Genomic DNA, 25,159 nt, shown 5'->3' with positions numbered 1-25,159 from the left:
ACCCTTCCACGCTTAGGGTGGACAAAAATATTTACAACAAGGGGTGGTGAGGGACAGAGTCTCTGAATTAAGCAGAAAGCTTTCACCCAGTCAAGAGATCAGGGCTAGATCCAACACCGTTTTTTAGCTCACTGCACCATCCCTGTTTCAGAACCCGGCTGTATGCAAATTAGTCTGTTCTTGTCCCAGTGCATGATGGGAACAGGGCAAACCAAACTACAAAAGCCAATTCTTACACTGGGAAGGAAACAAGCTCCCAGGGACCGGTTTCTGGCATTACAGCCGTCTTTGGCCCGGTTTGCTTGAATCCTGATGGTGCAATGAGCAAGGGTCTCACATCTGAGAATACCCTTCCACGCTTAGGGTGGACACAAATATTTACAACAAGGGGTGGTGAGGGACAGAGTCTCTGAATTAAGCAGAAAGCTCTCACCCAGTCAAGAGATCAGGGCTAGATCCAACACCGTTTTTTAGCTCACTGCACCATCCCAGTTTCAGAACCGGGCTGTATGCAAATTAGTCTGTTCCTGTCCCAGTGCATGATGGGAACAGGGCAAACCAAACTACAAAAGCCAATTCTTACACTGGGAAGGAAACAAGCTCCCGGGGACCGGTTTCTGGCATTACAGCCGTCTTCGGCCCGGTTTGCTTGAATCCTGATGGTGCAATGAGCAAGGGTCTCACATCTGAGAATACCCTTCCACGCTTAGGGTGGACAAAAATATTTACAACAAGGGGTGGTGAGGGACAGAGTCTCTGAATTAAGCAGAAAGCTCTCACCCAGTCAAGAGATCAGGGCTAGATCCAACACCGTTTTTTAGCTCACTGCACCATCCCAGTTTCAGAACCCGGCTGTATGCAAATTAGTCTGTTCCTGTCCCAGTGCATGATGGGAACAGGGCAAACCAAACTACAAAAGCCAATTCTTACACTGGGAAGGAAACAAGCTCCCGGGGACCGGTTTCTGGCATTACAGCCGTCTTCGGCCCGGTTTGCTTGAATCCTGATGGTGCAATGAGCAAGGGTCTCACATCTGAGAATATCCTTCCACGCTTAGGGTGGACAAAAATATTTACAACAAGGGGTTGTGAGGGACAGAGTCTCTGAATTAAGCAGAAAGCTCTCACCCAGTCAAGAGATCAGGGCTAGATCCAACACCGTTTTTTAGCTCACTGCACCATCCCAGTTTCAGAACCCGGCTGTATGCAAATTAGTCTGTTCCTGTCCCAGTGCATGATGGGAACAGGGTAAACCAAACTACAAAAGCCAATTCTTACACTGGGAAGGAAACAAGCTCCCGGGGACCGGTTTCTGGCATTACAGCCGTCTTCGGCCCGGTTTGCTTGAATCCTGATGGTGCAATGAGCAAGGGTCTCACATCTGAGAATACCCTTCCACGCTTAGGGTGGACAAAAATATTTACAACAAGGGGTGGTGAGGGACAGAGTCTCTGAATTAAGCAGAAAGCTCTCACCCAGTCAAGAGATCAGGGCTAGATCCAACACCGTTTTTTAGCTCACTGTACCATCCCAGTTTCAGAACTCGGCTGTATGCTAATTAGTCTGTTCCTGTCCCAGTGCATGATGGGAACAGGGCAAACCAAACTACTAAAGCCAATTCTTAACCCGGGAAGGAAACAAGCTCCCGGGGACCGGTTTCTGGCATTACAGCCGTCTTCGGCCCGGTTTGCTTGAATCCTGATGGTGCAATGAGCAAGGGTCTCACATCTGAGAATACCCTTCCACGCTTAGGGTGGACAAAAATATTTACAACAAGGGGTGGTGAGGGACAGAGTCTCTGAATTAAGCAGAAAGCTCTCACCCAGTCAAGAGATCAGGGCTAGATCCAACACCGTTTTTTAGCTCACTGCACCATCCCAGTTTCAGAACCCGGCTGTATGCAAATTAGTCTGTTCCTGTCCCAGTGCATGATGGGAACAGGGCAAACCAAACTACAAAAGCCAATTCTTACACTGGGAAGGAAACAAGCTCCCGGGGACCGGTTTCTGGCATTACAGCCGTCTTCGGCCCGGTTTGCTTGAATCCTGATGGTGCAATGAGCAAGGGTCTCACATCTGAGAATACCCTTCCACGCTTAGGGTGGACAAAAATATTTACAACAAGGGGTGGTGAGGGACAGAGTCTCTGAATTAAGCAGAAAGCTCTCACCCAGTCAAGAGATCAGGGCTAGATCCAACACCATTTTTTAGCTCACTGCACCATCCCAGTTTCAGAACCCGGCTGTATGCAAATTAGTCTGTTCCTGTCCCAGTGCATGATGGGAACAGGGCAAACCAAACTACAAAAGCCAATTTTGCCGATTTGCATATAGCCAGGTTCTGAGCTGGGAAGGGGCAGTGAGATAAATAACGGTGATGGATCAAGCCCTGATCTTTGGACTGGGTAAGAGTGGTCTGTTTAACTCAGACACTCTGTTCATCACCACCCCCTTTTCTAAATCGTTTTTGGCCACTATAGGTGTGGCAGGGTATACTCAGACATGAGTCCCTTTCTCACTGCTCCATCAGGATTCAAGCAAGCCGGGCCGAAGAAGGCTGAAATGCCAGAAACTGGTCCCCGGTAGCTTGTCTCCTTTCTGGTGAAGAATTGGCTTGGTAGTTTTGTCTGCCCTGTTCCCATGATGCACTGGGCCAGGGACAGACTGATTTGCATATAGCCAGGTTCTGAGCTGGGATGGGGCAGTGAGATAAATAACGGTGATGGATCAAGCCCTGATCTTTGGACTGGGTAAGAGTGGTCTGTTTAACTCAGACACTCTGTTCATCACCACCCCCTTTTCTAAATCGTTTTTGGCCACTATAGGTGTGGCAGGGTATACTCAGACATGAGTCCCTTTCTCACTGCTCCATCAGGATTCAAGCAAGCCGGGCCGAAGAAGGCTGAAATGCCAGAAACCGGTCCCCGGTAGCTTGTCTCCTTTCCGGTGAAGAATTGGCTTGGTAGTTTAGTCTGCCCTGTTCCCATGATGCACTGGGCCAGGGACAGACTGATTTGCATATAGCCAGGTTCTGAGCTGGGATGGGGCAGTGAGATAAATAACGGTGATGGATCAAGCCCTGATCTTTGGACTGGGTAAGAGTGGTCTGTTTAACTCAGACACTCTGTTCATCACCACCCCCTTTTCTAAATCGTTTTTGGCCACTATAGGTGTGGCAGGGTATACTCAGACATGAGTCCCTTTCTCACTGCTCCATCAGGATTCAAGCAAGCCGGGCCGAAGAAGGCTGAAATGCCAGAAACCGGTCCCCGGTAGCTTGTCTCCTTTCTGGTGAAGAATTGGCTTGGTAGTTTAGTCTGCCCTGTTCCCATGATGCACTGGGCCAGGGACAGACTGATTTGCATATAGCCAGGTTCTGAGCTGGGATGGGGCAGTGAGATAAATAACGGTGATGGATCAAGCCCTGATCTTTGGACTGGGTAAGAGTGGTCTGTTTAACTCAGACACTCTGTTCATCACCACCCCCTTTTCTAAATCGATTTTGTAAATATGGCGCAACAAGGCGCATTTTTTACACCACTGGTGCGTCACAAAAAGTGACGCACCGGCAAGAGTTTACCCATAAGTGGGTCCCATGCTCTTTGTGGCACTAAAAGTAGGCTACTAACGACTGATAACCCCAATCAGGACGAAGCTGGCCCTGGGTTGGTTGTGTTCAGGGTCAGGGAGAACCTGACTTGGCAGCTCGACTTGGACTGTTCCTATTGGAAAAGGGTTGAGACTGATTTTAATATAGCTGGGTCCAAACTGAGCAGGCGTATATCCTTTTAGGATCCTACTCAGCGATACTTCAATGCAATAGAAAACCACTGAGTTGTATGACAATAACAAGTATTGTGTTCTTCTTCCCATACAGAGAGGACAAGGCATGTTGCAATGGGGCATTCTGCTGGCCCTCTGGTTCTGGACAGGTAAGAGAGAGAAAGAGACTTTCCTAAACTATTGACTGTCCGTGAAACAGCACTCGGGGGGGGGGGAGGGGGTCAGGGAGAGGAAAGAGAGTGAGACGCCACTGCCCCACTCGAAGCAGCACTCTGAGGGAGAGGGAATAGAAGGAGGCACGCCCCTCAGCTACTGACTCTGCTTGATGCAGCACACTGGGGGTCAGAGAGAGGAACGAGAGCGAGGCACTCCCCTCAGCTACTGACCCTGCTAAAAGCAACACACTAGGGTGGGAGAGAGGGAAAATAGCGAGGCACGCCCCTTAGTTACTGACTCTGCTAGAAGCAGTACTCTGGGGGGTCATGGAGAGAGAAAAGAGCGAGGCACGCCCCTCAGCTACTAACCCTGCAAGAAGCAGCAGCATTCTGGGGTTCAAAGAGAGGGAAAAGAGCGAGGCACTAATGACCCCACCAGAAGTAGAGCTATGGGGGTCAGAAAGAGGCATAAGAGTGAGTACTCCCATAAGCTACTGAGCCTGCTATAAGCAGCACCATGGGGTTCAGAGAGAGCGAAAAGAGCGAGGCACTACTGACCCCGCTAGAAGCAACACTGTTGGGGGTCAGAGAGAGGGATAAGAGTGAGGTACGCCCCTTAGATACTAACTCTGCTAGCAGGGGCGGTCTTAGGCATGTGCAAGCTGTGCACCTGCACAGGGCCACCACACCCCAGGGGCCACCACGCCAATATATATCCTTAATATAATAATCCTCTGAGGATGGATACATATTTGCTTGGCGGCCCCTGGTAGGGATTTGGCAGCCTTCAGTTCTGTTCCACTTCCAAACACCCTGACCCTCTCCCCCTTCTTCACTGGCCTCCGTGCTCCGTCCCGCCCGGACCCTCTCTTTCGGGGCCCCCTACCTACCCTCCCTGCCCAGGGCCACCATGAGCCTAGAGCCGCCCCTGCTGCTAGAAGCAGCACCCTGGGGGTCATGGAGAGAGAAAAGAGCGAGGCACTACTGACTCTGCTAGAAACAGCACTCGGGGGTCTGAGAGAGGTAAGAAAGTGAGATACGCCCCTTAGCCACTGACCGTGCTAGAAGCAGCCATCTGGGGGTTAGAGAGAGGGAAAAGAGTGAGGTACGCCCCTTAGATACTAACTCTGCTAGCAGGGGCGGCCTTAGGCATGTGCAAGCTGTGCACCTGCACAGGGCCACCAAACCCCAGGGGCCACCACGCCAATATATATCCTTAATATAATAATCCTCTGAGGGGATACATATTTGCTTGGCGGCCCCTGGAAGGGATTTGGCAGCCTTCGGTTCTGTTCCACTTCCAAACACCCTGACCCCCCCCCCCCCTTCTTCACTGGCCTCCGCGCTCCGTCCTGCCCGGACCCCCTCTTCCGGGGCCCCCTACCTACCCTCCCTGCCCAGGGCCACCATGAGCCTAGAGCCGCCCCTGCTGCTAGAAGCAGCACCCTGGGGGTCATGGAGAGAGAAAAGAGCGAGGCACTACTGACTGCTAGAAACAGCACTCGGGGGACAGAGAGAGGTAAAAAAGTGAGATACACCCCTTAGCCACTGACCGTGCTAGAAGCAGCCATCTGGGGGTTAGAGAGAGGGAAAAGAGTGAGGCACTACTGACCCCACCAGAAGTAGCACTCTGGGGGTCAGAGAGAGGCATAAAAGTGAGGTACGCCCCTTAGATACTGAGCCTGCTAGAAGCAGCCATCTGGGGGTTAGAGAGAGGGAAAAGAGTGAGGCACTACTGACCCCACCAGAAGTAGCACTCTGGGGGTCAGAGAGAGGCATAAAAGTGAGGTACGCCCCTCAGCTACTGACCCTGCTAGAAGCAACATTCTGATGGTCAGGGAGTGGGAGAAGAGTGAGAATTTACTGGTGTTAGAGTGAAAGCAGTCTATTGTAGTTACCTGTGCTGGTTGTGCAACAGTGAGAGCGCTTCAGTCTTAGATATATGGCTGGTGTTAGAGTGCTCTGGTGTTAGATATACTGACTGTGTAATTCTGATAGCGTGTCAGCAGTGTTATATATGCTGACTGTGCAGCAATGAGTGTGCTAGTGGTATACTCACAGTGACGGCCCTAGTGTTACATACCGAATACGAAGCAGTGAGTGTTCCAGTGTGAGATATGTTATTTACTGACTTCTAGCAGGATTTCCTCAAGGAATACAAATTATAATACATTTTCTGATGCCATATTTTCCAGGTCTACCTCAACTGGACAGCGTGTCAGCAAGCAACGGTGAGGATATTATGTCTGCATGACACCATTCTCTAACCAAACAGTATACTTTTCTAGAGGTATTAGGTGCTCCTTTTCACAGGAAAAGAGGGAAGAGTGTTGGCTACATCCAAAGGTCTTGAGACAACAGATTCCTGCCTGGGCCAAACTCGTTTAAAATGTGACAGGCATAAAATATAGATATTGTAGGTACATCCAACTTACTCAAAGAATACAACTCACTAGACATCCACTTCTCCAAACAAACAGCCTTCATGTAAAACATGAAAAGGAAGATCATTTGCTTAAAACGCAGACCCCTCCCTGCTATAACATTAAAGTAGTTAAGCCTCTGCCAACGTAACCATCTTAAAAACCCCACCCCTCACTCCAGAAGCTACCCTAAAGTTAATTCACACCTGGACTATGGCAACAGCCTCCATTCATGTCTGCCAGCAAAACAAGTTAAAAAAAAGTGAATAAGCTGAAAATGCAGCAACCCACCCCCTATTTGGCCAATGGAGCACCTCAGGCAAAGAGTCCAACCCCACAGTTCCTTTCTAGCGATTACTCTTTGGCCAAGCACAGTTCCCAGTAGCCCCAGACCCATGGGCAGGAGAGAATGATATTCTTCTGCCATGGCCCTCTACTTCTGGAAAAACCTTCCTCATTGAACATCTGTAACAACCTTAGCCTCAACATCTCCAGAACAAAACCGTAAACTCGCCCCATGTGGCTCCCACTACTGCATGAGATTTGATATTCTGACTCCCATGCGGAATGCGATTCACATGATCTCTAAATCTCCTTCGTGTTCCACATGTTGGCAGGTGTGAGTTTAGCGCTTCCTGATGTTTATGGGAAACAGCCTTTACAACGTAGGCCTAAGCATACGGGCCATTTCCCCACAAGCTAAACAATACTTGCCTTAACCAAGCATATACCTTAAACACGCATATGTGTGGTTAAGGCAGTCAACGTTCTAGCTGTCTGAGCGGATGGGCAGGGAGAGGAACTGGAAGGCATGTGGCAGGAGGGACCAGGATGCAGCTTGGTAAGTTGGGCTGTGGCTGGCGGGAGGTGGGGTTAAGTTTTAGGGGTGGTAGCTGGTTTAGGGCTCATGTCTGGGGGCTGGGTTAAGGTAGCTTTTAGGGCAGGGGGCTGAGCTTTAGGGCTCAGGGCAGGGGGAAGGGACAGTTTTCAGGGCTGGGGGCTAGTTTTTAGGGCTCATGGAGGGACTGCTGGGCTTGGGTATCGTGCTTGGACTGGGGGCTGGGTTTTAAGGCTCAGTGTAGGGGGTTGGGGTAGCTTATAGGAATGGGGCGAGTAGATTACAATGCAGGCGGGCTGAATTTCAGAGCTCAGGGCAGGTGGGACCTTTACCACGCATATGCCGTTACCAAGCATGCCTTTACAACAAAATTTGCTGTAAAGGCATGCATGGTAAAGGCATAGGTGGTAAAGACTCGTGATTTAGGCATGGGTGGTTGTGTCTTACTATCTGGATATTTCTGACACTCACCTTGTAATTTCGCAGGACCTTCTGGGTCTTTCCCAGTCTATTTCTTCTGGCTTTTTAAATGCACTTCTTACAAGTCTATCTTCTGTACTCATGACTTCACTCCTCATTGCCCGGATGTAGCTTTGGAACTCACAATTTCTCTTCACAGAGATCAATGTCGCACTCTTGGGATTCGCCAGTCAATCAAGCACGCTGGACGATGAGGCTGTCGCGAGTCGGGCCATCGATGGGGATCTGAGGAGCGATTTCACACAGGGTGACTGCAGCTCCACGGAGTACAGCTTCAGCCCCTGGTGGAGGGTGGATCTACAGGTCACCTTGCCTGTAACTTCAGTGACCATCACCAACCCAGGAGGCAATGAGTCAACAAGAATCAACGGTGCCGAAATCCACATTGGGGACTGGCTGGGGATGAGCGGTCTCCTGAACACCAGGTAGGGTTGGCTGAAAGTTGTGTGGGACCAATATGTAAGTTAGTGGTAATTTAACATGTTGAGAGTACCTTGATCCAGGTCACCTATGAAGAGTGTTAGGTATGAGTGATGAAGATTTGTAGTGCAGAGTGTTTTCTGTTTTTATGTTAATACAAATCTACCATATGGGTTTTTCCATTAACTTATTAGATTTTCTTAAAAATGTCAGTCTTTTCTGCAAATTAAAATATTCTATCACTTTTTTACACTTTTATAGTAGATTTTGCAATATTATGTTTTAGTATTTGCACACAAGTATTATAATTTCTATAATTAAAATCTTTCCATGGTGTGTTTTTCAATTCTCAAACACAATGACTGATCACAATAATGTCATTGTCAATAGGTGCACTGCACTGTGCTCATTTGGAGGGTTTTGTCTTCACTCCTAGAACCATAAGGAAAAAATGTTAGTATACAAAACCTGATTACTCGCTACATCATTTATCATGCATTCTAAAAGAGTAACTCATACATCACATTGTCAATACCTTTTCATCAATGTGATGTCAGTAGGGAAGTTAGAGGTGGATTTATGTGGATATACTGGACATCTGCTAAAAAGTGGCTGACATCCATCTGTCCTACTTACAATAGGTTTGTATCTATAAACTCTCAACAGTGCAGACAGAATAGCCTCTGCTTTTTTATATATCCTGCATACACCAAACTCCAAACAGGCCTTTAGTTTGAAATTTCAAAGAACATTTATTTTGAAATGGAAAAACACTAAGAAAAATATCTTTTCTTTACTACTTTGTGCACCAGTGTTGGTTATCTGTGGAAGCTGAACAACAATTTATTTTGCTTATTTAGAGATGTTACTTGTGTTGGCTCTTCGATTGACATTTGAGTCTTTTTCCATCTGAGTCTTTTAAGAGTTTGGGCTACCTCTCTTTGGGTGTTAAACATTTGGCATTGCATTTAGTCAAATCGAGTCTAACTTCAGGTACCATCCTGTGCCCATTTGCTATTTTGTGATCCTCAATGGAATTGCAGTTAAGGTTGGTACTGTGTCCCATAAGAAATCCTTTTCCGGTTTTGCCTGCACAGCGCTTGCGCTGTTCTTGTGAAATCTCTTGTATTTAATGTATCTTAAAAGGAGGCTCTTATCAGTTTCCAAAGACAAAGTACTGTATTCATTCGCTTTTGTGTGGACCTTTTTTTTTACTTCCCCTGGCTCGACACATTTACGATACTTCTATTAAATCTGTTCACACTGTTTAAGCCCCATTCACTGTCAAGAAAATATCTCTTCCCACTGATAAGGCAGACAGCTTCTGACAGTATTCTGGAATGCTTGCTTTTTATTACTTAGTTGTGTAAAGCAGGTGCTTTAGACTTGGAACATTTGTGGCATTTCTTATTCATGCCTCAGTACCTTTCTTTGCACTTTGTTGGCATTATCAGATTGATTTTTTCAACTTAATCTATTTGGTCATTATGATTAAATTCAAATGCTGTAATAAACATTGTGAGTTAAAAATAAAGTTAATATACAAGAGCTATGCTATATTTTACTGCTAAACAGGCAGCCACAAGTGAAGTTATCTTGCAGGCAACAGGGCCATGATTTGAATGGGCAGCAGATGCAGACAACTGGGTCCAAAAGTTGTCAGAAATCCTCCAAACACATATTATTGCTATATTTGACTACTAAACAGGCAGTCACATTTGCAGTTACCTTGTAGACAACAGGGTCATGATTTGAATGGTGCTGCAGGTGCAGTGGCACCGGGCCCAAAAGTTGCCATAACTCCTCTAAGCTCCTAATATTGCTATACTTTACTACTATACAGTCAGTCACAATTGCATTTACCTTGCAATTGAAAGGGGCTTAATTTAAATGGTGCAGCATATGCTGTGGCAATAGGCCAAAATGTTGTCAGAACTCCTCTAAACACCTAATATTGCTATATTTTACTACTAAACAGGCAGTTACAATTTCAGTTACCTTGCAATTAAAAGGGCTTGATCTAAATGGTACAGCAGATGCAGTGGCAGTGGGGCTAAAAGTTGTCAAAACTCCACCAAACACCAAATATTGCTTTAGTTTGCTACTAAACAGGCAGTCACAAGTGCAATTATCTTGCAGGCAAAGGGCCATTGTTTGAATGGTGCAGCAGGTGCAGTGACATCAGGTCCAAAAGTTATCAGAACTCCTCTTAGAACCTAATATTGCTATATTTTACAACTAAGCAGGCAGTCTTAAGTGCAGTTGCAAGCACTAGGGTCATAATATTAATGGTGCAGCAGGTGCTGTGGCACCGAGACCACAAGCTCCAAGCACCCCACTTAACACTGATTATTGCTATGCTTCACAACTAAACAGGGAGTCACAAGTGCAGTTATCTTACAGGCAACAGGTACACCATTTGAGTGGTGCAGCATGTGCAGTGGCACCGGATGCAAAAGTTGTCAGAACTCTTCTAAACACCTTATATTGCTATATTTACAATAATAATAATAATAATCTTTATTCGGTTTTTACAGTTTTGAAAAAGCCATAAAAAATAACATGGTATAAAAACATTCACTTAAAAGGGATTACATTAAAAAAATTTTAGGATAAAAACACTCCCCTTTATGTACCAATTTGTTTACGAAGAGTAAAAAGTAGTAAATTACAGTTAGAGGTTATTTCTATGTCTCATGATGCATTTTAAAAAATTTAGTACATGATATACCGTACATTCAGAGTCCAGAAGTTGAAGTGATAACATCGCTGGGCGGCACTGTCTATGGCCCCATTTCTTTAATAGAGGAATAAGCCATGTCTTTCGATGTGGGTGGTAGAACTTACAGAAAAGTACTGTATGGATAGTGGACTGTTGCGAGTGGTCGTCACAGGGGCACAGGACCATTTGGGTGCTCCAATTGTTCTTTTCAGGGAAGGTCATCAATCTGAAAAATAGGTTCAATCTGAACCTTGTTAGGAGCATCTTTTCGTAGGTGGAAATCTCCAGTGTGAGGTATGGCTGAATTTTCAGAGTCTGCTGAATGATGATTGCATGCGTGGCAGATTTTTTTGTGGCCAGCGTTAATAGTCTCAGGGAGTCCAGATGGCTCAGTGCTATTTGTTTTAGTTCTTTTTTAGAGATTTCATTCATTAGTTCTGGGTTGTTATAATATTTCTCGATCCCTAGATCATAGAGGAAATTTCTAATATATGTGAGCCATGGTATTTTTTTTGCGTAGTCCAGCTCCATGATATCTCGAAGAATATTTTTTGTCAGATTATTTTCTTCGGATAGCCAGGCTCTTCTCCAAAGCATTAGAGGTTGGATTTTGATCAGATCTTCAATGAAAGGGATTCCCAATTCTATATGCGAGGCAAAGACGGAAGTGCCTCGTGGTATTGATAGGAGGAATCGCGTGAAAATGTTTTCCTCTTTTTGAATGGGGCTGGTGTTGATATGCCCCCAGATCCCAGCACCATATAATGCTATGGATTGGCACTTTGCAGCATATATTTGGAGCAGTTCAGCTTGAGGTTTTTTCCCTAGTCTATTTGAAAATTTCACTAGTGCCATGATCGCTCTTTTAAAAAGTTGTCTCCTGGCCTCTACCGCCGGTTTCCAACTTAGGGCATCATCTATCATGATTCCCAGATAGGGGTATTGTGTGGTTCTTTCAATTTTTTGTTCTTTCAGAAAGATGGTCTTTGCATGTTTTTTTGTGCCACCTGCCACCATAACGAAGGTTTTTTTCACATTTATATGCAGGTCCAGGGCAGCCATAAAATCTGCATATTTGGTTAGCGATTTCTGTAGTTCAATTGGAGTTCGGGCTAAGATGACAGCGTCATCCGCGTAGAGCAGGGCGGGGATCAGGCGATCTTTTGCTTTTGGAAGGTCTCTTCCCCCCTTCAGCATACACTCTTCGAGGCCGTTGGTGTATAATGAAAATAGAAAGGGGGCGAGGACACAGCCCTGCCTCACTCCCCGCTCTACCCCAAACGGTGCCGTCAGTTCTCCTCTTGTCCCAAACCTCACTCTCGCTGTGGCCCCGCTGTAGAGTTCCCTTAAAAAGTCCAAAAGAGGAGGGTCTACCCCCAACTTGCTCAGCAGCGCCCAAAGCTTGGTATGTGAGACACAGTCGAATGCGGATGACAAATCCACGTATGTCATAAAGATAGTCCCTGTTTTTGCTAGGGTATACTTGGATGTAAGCAAGGAAAGATTCAATACTTGGTCAATGGTTCCAAAGCCCTCCCTGAAGCCGAACTGTAGGTCAGAGAGAATGTTTTCGTCAGCTACCCACTGTTGCAACTTTCCAAGGAGGACTCTGCCGACCACTTTACCCAGAGAATCAAGAAGGGAAATTGGACGATAACACTTGACGTCTTGCCTGTCCCCCTTCTTAAAAATGGGGACCATTATTGATGATGACCATGAGTCTAATAATCCGAGTTCCATAGTTGCAATGCAAACTCTCGTGATTATTGGGGTCCAGAGGTCGGGAAGGAATTTAAATAAATCAACGGGGACCCCGTCGGGACCGGGAGCTTTTCCGGGCCTACTTAAGGATAGCGCTTTTTCGAAATCTTGTAGGTCAACTTCCAGGCAGATCGGGAAGGTGACCGGATTGTATGCAGGCTGGTACGGATCACAATTAGGTGTGGATTGAAAGATTTTCGAAAAATGGCTCGTCCATGTGGCCTCGTCTATGGCCACGTCTATTTTTGGTCCACTGAGATCAATTAAAGAAGGGGATTTAACTATTTTCCAGAAAGCCTGGGAGTCCTTCGCGAGTGCGCTCTCGTGTAGGGCCATCCACAGGGACGCTTTTAGTTCTTTTTCCCTCGTCTTTCTGGCAGTAGTATATTCTCTTCTGAGGCCTTGGATCTTTGTTGGATCTCTATTAGATTCTCCAAGAGCTTTCCTCAAGTTGGTTTGTGCTTTCGTGCAATCTCGGTTGAACCAGCCTGTGGTCTTTAACTTATTTTGGTTGTAGGATCTGGTTAACAGGTTTTTGACATATTCTATGATGGTATTAAAATTTTCCAAGATTTGATTCGCCTCCGCTTGGGGATCAAGACAGATCAAAATATTTTTATAGGCGAGAGTAACTAGTCTCTTCGTAAGAATGTTAGGGTCCACTTTTTTCCATTTGATTGTGAAGCCATTGGTCTTGTTCAGATCGAGCCTGTTCTGTGATAAAGTGTTAGCTATAGTTACCATCAGAGGATTCGAGTGATGTAATTGGAGACTAAGGCTAAGAGCGGAGTGGTCACTGTGACAATTTTCCAAGATTTTAAATGTTCCGATTAGCGGTTTTAGGGCTTCTGTGATTAATATGTAATCCACAGTGGTCTTGTGGCCCCTTCCTCTGTATGTTGGCTCTAGTTTATTGGTTGTTTGTTGAACGGGGTTCAAGATTTGGAGATCCAAGTCTGATAGTATTTTGTTCATGGCAGACCCCACTTCTGAGTGGGTGAAGTGAGTTAAAGGGATATCTGACTCATCTACTATTCCACAGATATCAATGTTTGGGCAGGGATGCAGATTAAAGTCGCCACCCCAAATTACGTGGGCAGTGTCCGCTTTCTGTTTGTAGTGGGTATGTTCTATTAATTTATCTTGAATTTGGTCAAGAATGCTCAGAAAATTAACAGGATCCAAGTTGTTGTATGTGTTTACTATTGATAAACGAGTTTTTTTCCCTACAGAGAGCGTGAGGATCTGAAAGTTCGGAAGGAGGTCAGTCTTGATGATCTTTGTATCTACAATTGTGTTGGCCATGTAGATTACCAGACCCCCCTTAGGTCTACCTGAGGTGCTGGGAAGGGCGAAAGAAGTAAAAGTTCTGTATCCCACTAGATGGAGGGCAGTTGTTGCCCATGTTTCTTGAATAGATATAATTTGGTAATCCTTCAAGAAGGCTGCTGCCGAACCATCCTCAATCTTATTACGGAGTCCAGCAACATTCCAGAAGATCATGGAAAGCTGGGTGGGTTTGTGCTGTTGTGCGACATTGTACTTGTGTGAAGTAGATAGGGTAGGCGCTGGAATTGGGTGTGGGAGTGTTATTGTAGTTGATGAGGGCTCCGGTAATTTAGATGTTTGTCAATCGACCATTTCCAGGCCGCTGAACCTGTTCGTGGTCGGGAAGCCTAGCCAATGTTGCCCATTGTTGGTGCCTTCATAATTGGGGCCAAAAGATTGGTGAGATGGTCTCTCCCATTGCTCCCAGTTTCCAAATCTATTTTGAGGGCCCACGATCTGCCGTGGGACTTCTCTCTGCTGATAGCTCAAATTAGATGGATACCGAGAGTTAATAGGTTCGGTAAGTCGCATTACAGGATTGGGGGCGGCAGGTTCAAGCTCCCATGGTTGCGGGATTGGCTTCCTCCACATGTTGTCAAAATTACGTTGATAGTTGTTATTATTGAACCTTTTCGGGTAAAAGTAAGACAGGGGTCTTGTGACAATCCCCCCGGAGGAGTTGTTATGTTCCCAAGAGCATATATAGTCAGCTATGTTGGGATCCTCAAACGTAATGACTATGCAGTCTCCTCGAATTGTTTTTTTCCTGTAACCTACCCACGAGGTCCGGGATACTGAGGCTATTTTACTTTTCCAAGGTGGCGGGACGGGACGATTTATATTCAGCCAGTACTGGACCTTGTTCTTTAGTGACCAGTTGGGTTCGTTCCCCTCACCTGTAAGTTCGGGGACCCCCGTCATAACTACCACGTATGGAGTGGCCTCAGGTGGTAAGTTTAGGGTGGGTACTTGTTCGGTTGTCGGTCTCGAGGCATTTTTTGTTTGGGGTAGTTTAGGGTTTGTTGTTACAGGTGTTTTGGAAGCAGGTGTTTTGGGAGCAGGAGTTTTTGTGGAGGTAGAGTTTGCTGCGGGTAATGGTTGGGAACTAGCTTGTGAGGGGATGACCAGGGGCGTGGGAGTCAACTTTTGTGGAATGGTAGTGTTTGTTGGAAGGATCAATGTGGTTTGTTTTTTAGACTGTGGGGGAGGTACGGTTGCAGTTTTCTTAGGAGCGGTATGTGTGGGTTCTGGGTTTGCAGTGGGCTTGGTATGAGGTTGTGGGGATATACATTTTAAAGAGCCAGTGATTTTTGTTAGCTGCCTCTCTATATTGCTGAGTCTTGTTTTTAGTGGGCGTATGTGGGAATTTAAAAGAAAAGCTATCTCTGTGAGTAATCTTGCTGTTTCTCGTTGTCTTCCTATATTTTCAGAGGTTAGTGAATCTGGCATTAAGGGATCACAGAGATCACGCGGAACATGATGAATTGTTACCACGTTATTGGTTAGGGGAGCGGGATGGTTAGATGCCACTGGGACGTTTGTGTCAGTAACCAATATTGAATGCTTGGATGTTATGGGTTTTGTAGTATGATCCGATTTGCTCTTTGTGTTCAGTTTTTTTACGGCCCCCTCCCGCTTGCCTCTCATTTGTCTGGTTTCTTCGGGTGTGGGGTCGGGAAAAAAATCAGGGGTGTTCTCAAGGTTGGTTTCTGAAAGGGTTACGGATAATTGGGATGCTGACAAGTCAACATTGTTAGGTAGACTAAGTCTGTTTGTAGTCGCTGCCATTTGCATTGAAAATGGGTGTATTTCCGGGGTTTTTGCTGTTGCAAGTAATCCCATTGATGAACGACGCGCAATTGCCAGTTCTGTAGAGACTCTGCCCTCGATTAAGCTTATGCTCTGATCAATAAAAGTATTAGCTTTGGCCAGGAAGTCATCCATTGGACCTAGTAGTTGGTCGCCTATGCCATTCTTTTTTGATTTTTTTTTCTGCCTGGTGGATCTCGTGTTCATTTTGCAATGATTATACACCTGGGGAGGGTGATAGATTAACCAATGTGAAGGGGATCAAGTTGTTTGTAGATACCTGTATTAGGGAGGCCGAAGTGTGGTTGTTAGGGTGATGGGCCGGACCGGACTCACCCGTACTCGAACGGCCTCAAACGGCCCTGTCTTTGCCCAGTCTTAGCCCGGGCTGCGTCCCGCGCTGCGGGAGTGAGTTGGTGTTAAGTAAGTGGCGGTTTGGGTGAGGGGCGGGCCAGCAGGGAGAGCGGACCGGAAGCTCTTCCGTGGTCTCGCAGGGACTTCTGGGAAATGAAGTCCCTGCACACTCGCAGCCCCGCTGGTGCCTCACGCCCCTTACCGCCTTTCCGCCGAGGTCCTCTCGTGTGCACGCACACAGCAGCTGAGACAGGGGCTCACCAGCGAAGCGGCACCCGCGAAGCGGCACCCGCGAAGCGGGTGCGGCGAGTCGTCAGCTGGGAGCCTCACACGCCGATGCAGAAAGTGCGCTGTGCAGTCGATGGCCTCTTCACAAATGAGTAAGTGTCCCACTAGACAGGGGTTGCCGGTGCACTTTTGAAGACTTTAGATGGGCGGGGGGCGGGCCAGCAGGGAGAGCGGACCGGAAGCTCTTCCGTGGTCTCGCAGGGACTTCTGGGAAATGAAGTCCCTGCACACTCGCAGCCCCGCTGGTGCCTCACGCCCCTTACCGCCTTTCCGCCGAGGTCCTCTCATGTGCACGCACACAGCAGCTGAGACAGGGGCTCACCAGCGAAGCGGCACCCGCGAAGCGGGTGCGGCGAGTCGTCAGCTGGGAGCCTCACACGCCGATGCAGAAAGTGCGCTGTGCAGTCGATGGCCTCTTCACAAATGAGTAAGTGTCCCACTAGACAGGGGTTGCCGGTGCACTTTTGAAGACTTTAGATGGGCGGGGGGCGGGCCAGCAGGGAGAGCGGACCGGAAGCTCTTCCGTGGTCTCGCAGGGACTTCTGGGAAATGAAGTCCCTGCACACTCGCAGCCCCGCTGGTGCCTCACGCCCCTTACCGCCTTTCCGCCGAGGTCCTCTCGTGTGCACGCACACAGCAGCTGAGACAGGGGCTCACCAGCGAAGCGGCACCCGGGAAGCGGGTGCGGCGAGTCGTCAGCTGGGAGCCTCACACGCCGATGCAGAAAGTGCGCTGTGCAGTCGATGGCCTCTTCACAAATGAGTAAGTGTCCCACTAGACAGGGGTTGCCGGTCCACTTTTGAAGACTTTAGATGGGCGGGGGGCGGGCCAGCAGGGAGAGCGGACCGGAAGCTCTTCCGTGGTCTCGCAGGGACTTCTGGGAAATGAAGTCCCTCCACACTCGCAGCCCCGCTGGTGCCTCACGCCCCTTACCGCCTTTCCGCCGAGGTCCTCTCATGTGCACGCACACAGCAGCTGAGACAGGGGCTCACCAGCGAAGCGGCACCCGCGAAGCGGGTGCGGCGAGTCGTCAGCTGGGAGCCTCACACGCCGATGCAGAAAGTGCGCTGTGCAGTCGATGGCCTCTTCACAAATGAGTAAGTGCTATATTTACAACTTAACAGCCCGTCTTTAGTGCAGTTATCGAGCGAGCAGTCGGGTCATTATTTCAATAGTGCAGCAGGTGCAGTAGCACTGGGATCAAAAGCTCCAGCCACCCCTCTCAACACCTGATAGTCCATGTTTTGATTGCTAAAAAAACAACTACAAGTGCAGTTACCTTGCAGACAACAGGGTCATAATATGAATGGTGCACACCTAGATTATTGTTTAATTTTACAACTAAACAAAACAGTCACAAGTGCATTTAACTAACAGGCAGTAGAGATTTCAATGGTGCAGCATGTGCAGTGGCACCGGGGCCAAAGGTTGTCAATACTCTTCTAAACCCCAACTACTGCTATATTTAACTACTAAATAAGTAGTCACTAGTGCAGTTACCTTACAGGCATTAGGATCACAATTGGAATGGTGGTGCAGGTGCAGTGACACCAGAGCCCAAAGCTCTAGGAAGCCCTCTAAACACCAATTATTGCAATGTTTTACTACTAAACAGGCAATCACAAATGCACTAACCTTTCAGGCACTAGGGTCATTATTTGAATGGTTCAACAGGAGCAGTGGCACCGGGGCCAAAAGTTGTCATAACTCCTCTCAACACCAAATATTGCTATATTTTACTACTAAACAGGCACTCACACATGCAGTTTTCTTGCAGGTACTAGGGTCATAATTTGAATGGTGCAGCAGGTGCTGTGGCTGCTCTTTCATTTCATTTTTCAAATGATGTTATTACTTACCCACACTACACCACTAGTAACAGCACAATATATTGCCTTCCTGTACATAAACAAGTCATAACACTTTCACAGACTTTCTGTAACTTATTTTGTACAACTACTTAGCTTGCTGCAACGTGCAACAAAAAACAGCTTATTATTATTCACCTAGGTTAAAACCTGATGCGTTTACCAATGCTTGTTTTGCATTGTTAATAAAGCCCGCCTCCATACAGAAAGCAGCACCAAACTTTGAGAAAATGTACAGCACTCTCACTTTCAGCCTTCCAGCTTTGGTGCAAACTAATTCAGTTATGAGGGGGGTTGCAAAATAAAGCCTTTCATTTCTTTGGTGTATTTTCGATAAGCTGAATATACATAAAAACAAAGGGTCCAATGCAAGGCTTTGTGTTTATGCACATTCGCGAAATAAATGAACTCTACCAATTCGGGAAAGCCATTAAAACTTTCCTATTTCCTTAATTTCCGGATGACCCTTTCTGTTCTCTGTTGTGTTTTGTTTAGGATCAGCGCCGGGACGCCCCTTTGCTGGGGCAGCTGTGCGCTCTACAAAACCCCATAACATAACATATAATTTATGACCAAGCAATATAAAAATAGGAAGGAGACATTTTTAGTGACAACTGCCACAGTGTGCCCTGCCCAGTTGCAAACAAGGCAGTGGACAATTGTGAACCCACAGCTCCTCCTCCCACAGCCTCACAACGGTTAAGGGGGGCCAGGACAGTGGTCGGCTGCATAGGTGCCCGTTAGCAATTGGGGAAGACAGTGGGGGAAAGGACTCCAAGGGCAGCTCTCGTCTGCCCTAAAAAAAGCTTAATGCTGTTACTTTTTTTTTTACGTCTATGTCGATTTTAGGACCTTGTAGGTGTTTTTTTTTAGCTTCCCAGCTTTGCTTAAGGACCGGTAGCCAAGAGGTTTGTTTTGACTCACCTCATCCCCTGGGTACTTCTCTGGTCATTCTTTTATTTCTTTAGTTTTGTTTTATCTTTTTTATAACCGGTCTCTTCTATCATATGAAACTGCCAGATTTGTATTTGATTTTATTACTTTTTTATTGAAACCATGCTCCTCATACAATGTTTACAGTCAAAATATGGCGAATATCATGGTACATACATGGCAGTCAAGGAGGGGTAATATCCCATAGGAGAACATTAATCACAATCAGTAGAGGGACTTTTACGTCCATCGCAGGTTATATCACAGTTGTCCACCTCCCATCTAGCATATAGAGTCGTTAGGATGCGCGGAATTGCGGCGAGGGCTTGATTGGATGATCGTAGTTGGCGGGTGGGTGTGTAGAAGGACAGTCGTGTGTTGAGGCATTCGGGTCCTAGGTCATAGAGGGCCTTGTGTGCGTGGGTGAGGAGATGGAACGTTATTCTCTTGCTGACGGGGAGCTAGTGGAGGTCTTTCAGGTGACCGGTAATGTGAGCTTGACGGGGGATGTCCAATATGAGTCTGGCTGAGGCGTTTTGGACGCGTTGGAGTTTTTTCTGTAGTTTGGCTGTGGTTCCGGCGTAGAGGGTGTTTCCATAGTCCAGTCGGCTAGTGACCAGTGCGTGGGTGACAGTCTTTCTTGTTTCGGTGGGGATCCAACGGCAGATTTTTTTGAGCATGCGAAGGACGTTGAAGCATGAGGATGAGACAGTGTTGACTTGTCTGGTCATCGAGAGAAAGGCAAACCTGAAGAAAACCCAGGCTCCTATAGGCCAATATCTTTGATAAATGTGGATACCAAATTGTATTCAAAGGTATGGGCAAAGAGGATGGGGGGAATCATTGGCCAACTTGTCTCTCCTTGGCAGCACGGGTTCGTCCCAGGGAGGGGTACGACAGATCACACCTCGCGGGCAATTTTATTATTCAATGCGACAGCTGCCATGGGGGGGGGAGATGGCCTTGATTCTCCTAGACGCTGAAAAAGCCTTCGATCGAGTGGTCTGGGAATTTTTATGGGAGGTGCTGGTCAGTAGAGGGTTCGGAGGAAAATGTATGAAAGCTATAAAAGCCATGTATGTAGATCCAGTAGCCCGAATTACAACTATGGGATTACAGTCAGATGAAGTGGTAATTAGGAGAGGCACTCGTCAGGGATGTCCTTGTTCCCCTATACTCTTCGCTCTTTACATTGATCCATTAATAAGAAAAATCTTAGACTCAGACCAAATCTCCCCGGTTATACTAAATGGACACTCAACTAAAATATTGGCCTACGCAGATGATTTGACAATAACAACTACCAATCCGCAGACGGCCATAAGAGAATTGATTCAATTAGCTAAAACTTTTGGGATCTGTTCGGGATATAAGTTAAATGAAGGAAAAACTATAATAATTAGTACTAATAATATACAGAAGGTCGATCGAAGCTATGTGGAATCAGCAGTCTACCTGGGAGTGAGGATCAACGCGAATGTGGAGAAAATTGTACAAGAAAATTACGTACCCCTGATTACAACAATAGATAAAGAGCTGAGAAGAATAGATGTTTTACACTTATCATTAATCGGAAGAGTGAATGTTTTGAAGATGTCTATGTTCCCAAAAATTCTGTACCTTTTCAGAGCCATACCTCTGTAGACGAGAGTGTCCTCAAGAAATTGGAAGCGGTTTTCTCACAATTTGTATGGCAGTATGGGAAAATTCGTAGATCTCTGGCTCGACTATCAGCACCATTGGAGGGCGGGGGGTTGACTGCACCAAATTTGAGGCTGTATCATTGGGCCTGTCTAATATTACAAATGAATGTTCTGTTTAAATATGATGATAGGGATGTATTGAATGTTGTAGATAGAACTCCTACAATATACGAATTATTAGTAGGTAGAAAAGCAGTGGGTTTGCTTACTCGAGAAATAAATTGTAGATATTTTAAAAGGGTGGGGAGTAAAGTGATGTTGAGTGCCTGGGGCATATGGAAAGCAATAATGAGATATCTGAAGATTCCGAAAATTAACCATATGATAGACATTTGGCATTCAAATCCTTTTGTGCACCTCGGACAGAATAGAAATAGTAAGATATGGAAGGATGCGGGGATTAAGTGTCTGGGTGATGTCATGGTGGAGGCGGAATTATTGGGTTTTGACGTGCTTCAACAAAAAATCGGCATACCAGCAAATCAATGGTTTTTATACAGACAGTTAGAAGAAACACTGAAAGCTATTAGACCTAGGATTCTGATTCAGGAGCTCAATCCAATTCTGAAATATGTGATGAATGGCGGTAAGAGGATAAAAATTGGTTACAGCTATCTCCTTCAGGGTTTGGGGGATGATATTGGTCAAATCGAATCAGATTGGGCGGAAAGAATTGGCGATTCAGATGTAGATATTGACTTTGCCCTCGCAATGAATAAAAGGATTCTAAGAGCTTCGAACTTAAAGGCACAACATTATAAGACTATTTTTAACCTATATTATACACCTGCTAAGTTGTATAAGTGGGGTAAGAGGGATATTGATAGATGCCCCAGGTGCGATCAAGGTCCAGCAGATTTACCACATATGTTTTATAATTGTCAGAATTTAACTCCTGTTCATAAAGAAATTGAAAGATTTTTAACGGGGTTATTAGAGAAACAGATCACTCTATCCTCTACTATGGTTTTGATCGGTAGGGATGCTAGTCTAAGGTTAGAATATGAAGATGAAGCCTTTATTTTCATTTCTATGGCTGTTATGAGGATTTTAATTTTGGCTGGATGGAAAGATCCCGTAGCCCCCACCTTTCAGATGTGGTTAACTAAACTGCTGGGGATCCACAACGTTGAGGAATGTTTGTACGACTTTAAAGGAAGGAGGATGAGGGAATTGGGTATTAAGATATGGGCTCCGCTTAAAAATTGGAGAGAAAATTGATGAATAAGAACTTAAAGATCAAGCTAAGATATTGAATTTATTTTTGTATATACTCCTGTATGTTTTAATTTTTGTTCTGTTTGAATTTCTATGAATGTGTTTACATTGTGTTATTTTTTTTATTTCAAATACCTGAACTGTATCTTGTTAAGTTATGAATTTATGTGATACCCGGAACCATCTCAATAAAAAAAATATAAAAAAAAAAAGAAACCATGCTCCTCATACAATGTTTACAGTCAAAATATGGCGAATATCATGGTACATACATGGCAGTCAAGGAGGGGTAATATCCCATAGGAGAACATTAATCACAATCAGTAGGGGGACTTTTACGTCCATCGCAGGTTATATCACAGTTGTCCACCTCCCATCTAGCATATAGAGTCGTTAGGATGCGCGGAAGTGCGGCGAGGGCTGGATTGGATGATCGTAGTTGGCGGGTGGGTGTGTAGAAGGACAGTCGTGTGTTGAGGCATTCGGGTCCTAGGTCGTAGAGGGCCTTGTGTGCGTGGGTGAGGAGACGGAACGTTATTCTCTTGTTGACGGGGAGCCAGTGGAGGTCTTTCAGGTGACCGGTAATGTGAGCTTGACGGGGGATGTCCAATATGAGTCTGGCTGAGGCGTTTTGGATGCGTTGGAGTTTTTTCTGTAGTTTGGCTGTGGTTCCGGCGTAGAAGGTGTTTCCATAGTCCAGTCGGCTAGTGACCAGTGCGTGGGTGACAGTCTTTCTTGTTTCGGTGGGGATCCAACGGCAGATTTTTTTGAGCATGCGAAGGACGTTGAAGCATGAGGATGAGACAGTGTTGACTTGTCTGGTCATCGAGAGGGAGGAGTCTAGGATGAAGCCCAGGTTACGTGCGTGGTCTGTAGGTATGGGTGCTGTACCCAGGGCCGGTGGCCACCATGAGTCGTCCCAGGCAGAGGGGGATGATCCTAGGATGAGGACTTCCGTTTTGTCCGAGTTTAGTTTTAAACGGCTGTTCTTCATCCATTCGGCTACTTCTTTCATTCCTTCGTGTAGATTGGTTTTGGCGGTGTTAGGGTCTTTGGTGAGGGAGAGGATCAGCTGGGTGTCGTCTGCGTAGGAGATGATGTTGAGGTTGTGTTGTTGCGCGATGGATGCGAGGGGACTCATGTAAACGTTGAAGAGGGTGGGACTGAGTGATGATCCTTGTGGTACTCCGCAGATGACTTCAGTGACCTCTGATTTGAATGGGGGAGGCGGACTCTCTGGGTTGATGATCCAGTCCAAAGCCTTTCCTTGTATTCCGACATTGCTGAGGCGTTGTATGAGGGTGCTATGGCAGACTGTGTCGAAGGCGGCGGAGAGGTCAAGTAGGATGAGAGCAACTGTTTCTCCGTTGTCCAGTAGCATTCGGATGTCGTCTGTAGCGGGGATGAGGGCGGTTTCGGTGCTGTGTTTGGCTCGGAAGCCGGACTGTGAGGTGTCGAGGGAATTGTTGGATTCAAGGAAGGCGGCGAGCTGACTATTGATGGCTTTCTCAATGACTTTGGCAGGGAATGGGAGGAGTGAGATGGGGCGGTAGTTCTTAAGTTCAGAGGGGTCTGCTGTGGGTTTCTTCAGGAGGGCGCTGAGTTCGGCATGTTTCCAGCTTTCTGGGAAGGTAGCGGAGTTGAAGGAACAGTTGATGACATCGCGGAGATGGGGTGCGATGATGGAGACTGCTTTGTTGAAAATGTGGTGGGGACATGGGTCGGTTGGCGATCCTGAGTGGATGGAGTTCATCAGGCGGATGGTGTCTTCAGTAGTGATTGGGTTCCAGGCGCAAAGGTTGTGAGAGTTCTGTTTTGGTTCGGAGGTGGGTGGAGTGGACTGTTCTTCGGACTGGTTTTCAAAGCTGTTATGTATGTTGGCGATTTTGTTGTGGAAGAAAGAGGATAAAGAGTCGCAGAGGTCTTGGGAGGGAGTGATGTCGTTTGTGCCGGCGGTGGGGTTGGTAAATTCTTTGACGATGTTGAATAGTTCCTTGCTGTTGTGGGCGTTGTTGTCGAGTCGATCCTTGAATGCTGATTTCTTCGTGGATCAGATCAATTGGTGGTGTTTGCAGGTGTCATCCTTGAAGGTGGTCAAGGTTGTCAGTGGTTGGGTTTTTTCTCCAGGTTTTCTCGAGAGTACGACATAACTTCTTGGATTTCTTAAGGTCATCGTTGATCCAGGGGGCCTTTTTGCTACCTTGTTTGATCTGGTGGTTTTTCAAGGGTGCTAGTTCGTCAGCGCTGTGGGTGATCCATTGTGTGAGTTTGGTGGCAGCTTGGTTTGGATTCGATGATATGGCAGGAGGGTTTTGGTTAAGCGATGTGAAGAGTTGGTCTCTAGTGATTTTGTTCCAGTTTCTTCGAGGAACAGGTTGTGGGGGGTTGTGGGTCGAGGTCTTTTTGTAGTTGAAGTGAACGCAGCTGTGGTCCGTCCAATGGAGAGCTGTGGTGTGATCGAAGGAGATGTGTTTGCTGGAGGTGAAGATAAGGTCGAGCGTGTGTCCGGCAAGGTGGATGGGGGTGTCAACAAGTTGTTTGAGTCCGAGATTGGCCAGGTTGTCCAGGAGGGTGGTGGTGTTGCTGTCGTTTTTCTTTTCCAGGTGGAAGTTGAGGTCTCCCAGTAGGATGTAGTTCTCGGAGGTGAGGCCATGTGGGCTGATGAAGTCAGTGATGTCTTCGTTGAATTGTGTGCGGGTTCCTGGTGGTCTGTAGATGAGGGTGCCTCTAAGTGTGGTCCTGGGGTCGGTGTGGATCTGGAAGTGGAGGTGTTCTGCGGTAGCGAGGTTATCGTCCGAGCTGGTCGTGATTCGGATGGTGTTCTTATGGACGATGGCGATGCCTCCTCCTGTTTGGTTGGTGCGGTCTTTTCGGATGATCTTGTAAGCGTCCGGGATGGCTATGGCGATGTCAGGCGCTGATGAGGTGTTCATCCAGGTTTCTGTAAGGAATGCGACGTCCGGCGATGCAGTGTCGAGTAGGTCCCAGAGTTCAGTGGCGTGTCTATGGACCGAGCGGGTGTTCAGCAGGATGCACTTCAGGTGGTTAGAGTCGGAACTGTGTTTGGAGTTAGTGGAT

At 46.7% G+C, this 25,159-nt stretch overlaps 1 protein-coding gene across 1 annotated transcript in view; it reads left to right on the top strand.

Moving 5' to 3' along the window:
• Positions 1 to 7,189: 7,189 nt before the first annotated feature.
• LOC147717868 (uncharacterized) overlaps positions 7,190 to 25,159 on the top strand; it is a 198,729-nt gene continuing 180,759 nt past the window's right edge. The window contains exons 1-2 of the mRNA XM_086919889.1: positions 7,190 to 7,199; positions 7,816 to 8,101. Coding sequence (XP_086776015.1) covers positions 7,190 to 7,199; positions 7,816 to 8,101 — 296 coding nt within the window. The remainder of the gene's footprint in view (positions 7,200 to 7,815; positions 8,102 to 25,159) is intronic.

The sequence above is a fragment of the Lissotriton vulgaris genome, chromosome 5 (assembly GCF_964263255.1).
Source record: "Lissotriton vulgaris chromosome 5, aLisVul1.2, whole genome shotgun sequence".
Taxonomy (NCBI): domain Eukaryota; kingdom Metazoa; phylum Chordata; class Amphibia; order Caudata; family Salamandridae; genus Lissotriton; species Lissotriton vulgaris.
The sequence above is the reverse complement of the archived record's forward strand: the minus strand, read 5'-3'. Positions and strand labels throughout refer to the sequence as shown.